Source organism: Aplysia californica, unplaced genomic scaffold (assembly GCF_000002075.1).
Source record: "Aplysia californica isolate F4 #8 unplaced genomic scaffold, AplCal3.0 scaffold00618, whole genome shotgun sequence".
Lineage (NCBI taxonomy): Eukaryota > Metazoa > Mollusca > Gastropoda > Aplysiida > Aplysiidae > Aplysia > Aplysia californica.
The window spans coordinates 177,144-181,284 of record NW_004797888.1 but is presented as its reverse complement, the minus strand read 5'-3'; the positions used below and the strand labels follow the sequence as shown (position 1 = coordinate 181,284).

General features: G+C 40.8%; 1 protein-coding gene across 2 annotated transcripts in view; it reads right to left on the bottom strand.

Moving 5' to 3' along the window:
* Window positions 1-4,141, bottom strand: part of LOC101848842 (intraflagellar transport protein 172 homolog) — a 51,994-nt gene that overhangs the window by 30,657 nt on the left and 17,196 nt on the right. For both annotated transcript variants that reach the window (XM_013087663.2, XM_005107641.2), the window contains exons 18-22: window positions 3,310-3,417; window positions 2,602-2,686; window positions 1,405-1,497; window positions 981-1,058; window positions 33-113 (exon numbers count right to left, since the gene is read on the bottom strand). In XM_013087663.2, coding sequence (XP_012943117.1) covers window positions 33-113; window positions 981-1,058; window positions 1,405-1,497; window positions 2,602-2,686; window positions 3,310-3,417 — 445 coding nt within the window. The remainder of the gene's footprint in view (window positions 1-32; window positions 114-980; window positions 1,059-1,404; window positions 1,498-2,601; window positions 2,687-3,309; window positions 3,418-4,141) is intronic.

Below are 4,141 nucleotides of genomic sequence, written 5' to 3'. Positions count from 1 at the left end.
GGGGGGAGAAAAAAAAAAGAAGTCAGACCAACCTCTCCAGCAGCCTCCTCTTGCCCTGTCTCCATCAGCCACTGGTTGTAGTTCTTCTTGAGAGTGTCCAGCTCCGGGTGGCTCTGTACACACACACAACAAACAAGACATTAAGTCAGAAACACACGCAACTACAACTACAATTAGAGACATCGCACATAAAAAAATCCTGTGATGACACCTGTGCTGTGTCAATGACAGAGTCGCACTTTTTAAGGACTCCCGGGCAAGTGTTGAGTTCCTGCGTGCTGTTGGCATCACTGACCGTTTATGAAGCCACAGCGCCAGAAGAGAGAGAGAGAGAGAGAGAGAGAGAGAGACAGAGAGAGAGAATGACAGAGTCATGCACTCAACAACTGACCAAAAATACCTTGAGTTTGAGTACTGGAAAAACCTGTTGACACAATAACTGCCATTTAGTACACGTGGAAAAGAAATACAGATAGACAGAAACAACAGAGGGAAAAAAGATTTGCCAGAAGTGTCTTGCAACAACCTGCTCAACTAGCTCCAGGCAGGAATTTAGTTCTATTTTGAAACATTTTTTCTGACAGAAATGGGAGTCTTGATATCATCTATAATTATGACATTTTGCTCCTCATTCTCATCAGTACTAAATTCTTGCTTACATTGTACATTTTATCCTCAGCACTTAGGTGTCATCCAAACCAAGAGTATGTGTGGTTGAAAGGCACGAATGGTAGGTCCAACTTCTTTTGTTCCCCATTTTTTTTTTCTGTCCATGATTTTTTTCCCCAAACACTAAGTGACTGTCATAGCATTGATGTGCTTTACCTTCATTCAAACTAAAAACCAAATGTCAAGGGTATAAAGGAAATGAAGAGGAAAGTCTTATTTCAATATTTGCCCCAGACTCTGATCCCAGAGTCTGTCACTAATTCCTGGATTTGCTAGTGATATTCACTTTGGCATTTGTCATGACTTCTTACCTTGGCATCTGCCACTTCGATGGCATCATCCCACATATGCATCTCCTGGTACATCTCAATGGCTTCGTTCACATGGTTCTGAAACACAATAATATTGATATTTACACGGCTCTTCAAGGCACAAACCAAATCATAGGGTGGTGATTATGTATCACGGGGACAAACAAAACTGCCACAGTACAGATGTAATGGCTAAAGGGGAGTTATTTAATTGTTAGAAAGTTCCAAGATAAACCAGCCAAGGTAAAAGTGAAAATCTCACTTGACCACAAACAGCAATGTTGAGGAACTTTACGGATTGAACATAATCATAAATGTCATGATTTCATTTCTGCCCCAGGAGACTATGATCACTCACACATACACAACAAAACATGTGCACATATAAACACAAAAATAGCTGAGCCCACAAAGAGACACTTACCCCCTCTAGGTAGATGTATTCAGCTTCTTTGAACTTCTTGTCCGATATTGCGAGTCGAGCCCGGACTTTGTAGTGTTGGTAACCATCACCACCCTGAAGAAAAGGCACACAACCATTGTTTGAGAGGGATAATGGGCGACGAGTGAACAGTTGGTCTGTCTGAATAACAGGGAAGTGCAAGGGGTCACAGTTGATGGTCATAAGTGTTGTCATCGGGGAGTTGTGGGGAATGGAAATTAAACATGACAATGGACACAGTTTTCAGGAAGCAGATTAAGACAATGAAATGAAAGAGAAGAAAAGGAAGCAAACAACGCCAAATCATCATCAAAACATCCTAGTCAAATGTCATACAATTTTAAATATTCAAGTCTCCACCAACTCCTTTGATGATCACACAAAGCCGGGAAAGTGCAAAATGAAATCATTGGCAGAGAGCTAGATATCTAGATGTGAAAATGTAAAAAATTTTTGTTTTGAGAAAAAGTGAATTTTTATGACAAGGTGTGAGCAGGAAAATTTAGACATTGACAAGTCAGGAATTGTTATTGAGGCGAAACTACAGGAGTATCATATTAACATGCAGGATGTAATGTCATTTGAGTAACTCTGCTATGCTACATTTTGGTATTTTAGCCAAAATGGACATGGTCACTTCTAGCTCTTAGCTAACGAAATACAAAATGAACGAAAAGACGCAGCAGTAACAGATGCAAAGTGTGGAGTTAGACATGACATGACAGATACATCAGAGGAGCAGGAGTCCCCGGGACCTGCTGAGACTTGTAGGGACCACACACATGGGTCACTCTGAAATATTCTCAAGATATACATATTGCTGTTTATCACTAGGATCAGAATTCCTACAAACATAGATTAAATTACAATTATTTAGTGAACACATGCAGTCACAGACATCACTTGATCAAATAGATAATGCTTTAAATGCCAAAATCACACTGTACAACACATAATAAAAGAAACACATAATTTATTATCTAAGACCTTTCCAAACCATATCTATAAAAAACCCTACATTTAAGAGAGTCTTCAGTAAACAAGAAATAAGTCTAAAAGTCTCCCAAAGATCTAAAGAGATCCCCTACCCCCTCTCACACACCAACACACTCATACATCGTAGTACGTGAAAGTAAGTGACACTCTAACATGAAAACCACACGCAGAAGCTGAACATACTGTCTGTTTGGCCACCTCCTCTGCCAGTCTGAGTGTCTCCTTCAGGTAGCGAGCCTTGGCTATGTTGCCCAGTGCAGAGTAACATCTGAGAGTGAGAGGAAATCAAGTGGTAGTAGATCATTGGTATAACCTAAAGTGTCTTCTGAAAAGCAAACCTTTGACACAACACCCACCTACACAAACACTCTAAAAAAAATTACTTTAAGATTGTCCAACAGGTGCTATATATTTTCACCTTTTGAGAAGTACATATTCCATCATTGTCACAATGTCCCACACATGAAGAGGTAATTCTTATATTTGTTACAATTTCAAAGAAAGTAATGCTTGTTTCTCAACTCACCCCCCACCCTCTTGTCTCATGACATCTAACCAGTGACACCCCCCCTCCCTCTTCCCACCCCACCCTATCTCTTGAGATATACCTTGTGCTCTTCACATACCCCCCCCAACCCCTCTCCAAATCATTTTCTCTCTCTTGCCTTTCAACTAACTCCATTAAGAGCATGGGGCATCAACAAAACCTTTTGGCAGATTTCTGTCCAGTGCATCTTTCTCCAGTTGTGCTGTAGTTTTGCCCAGTGTCTTGACATCTGCCTCCATCCTTTCTTTACAGTCACTAACAGTGTGCCATTGAGGTCAAATCATCTCAAGCCAAAATTCTTCAACATTCAAGCATCCCCCCCCCTTCTCCCCAAGCAAAGCTACCTTTCAGCAATGTGTAGCTGTTTCTCCTCCAGTGCCACTTTGCTTAGCGTCTTCCACATGGCCTCCGTCTCGGCGGACATCTCCAGGGTCTCCAGAAACATCACCGCTCTGTGGGTGGTGGTGGTTTGGGGGGGGGGGGGGCACAAAGAAGTATAGGATGAACTCAGTGTTTGGGATATATGATGCAAAGACACCATGTGCAAACAGAGATCCACATATAAAATCTCCTTGGTTACAGAGCAGTAATCTATCTCATTGACAAAAAGTTTTCCCTAAACATCAAAACATCAAACAGTGTGAGATTTTTGCTACGTCACTGCTCTGTGGTTTTGGAGGGGGGGGGGGAAGAAGTAGAGAAGAACTCAGTGCATGGGATACATACAAACACACCATGCACAAACACAGATCCACATATAGCATCATAGGGTAAACATGGGCTACAGAGCAGCAATCTGTCTCATCTACAAAAAGTTTTTCCTAAACATCAATCAGTGCGAGATTTTGTTGCTTCTACTAGGCTCAGGTACTCAGCAAATGCCGACATTCCTGTTCAGTTTCGACTATTGTTTGCTCTCACATATCAGATATCTCAAAATAATGGAAACTTCTAATCTGTTAGATCAAAACTTCCTTAACAGTAGCCTTTCATACCTTAAAAATAATATTAAATGTTTTACAGTCCTAGCAATACAATTTACATTATCTATGAGGTGAATTGCTTCAACCATGCCAGATAAGGCCAGCTAGGACTGAGTAAGACATGACATGGATGCAGTAAGATAGATATCATACTCCATAAAAATGAATTTGTTAGAGTAAACTTAGAGCCCAA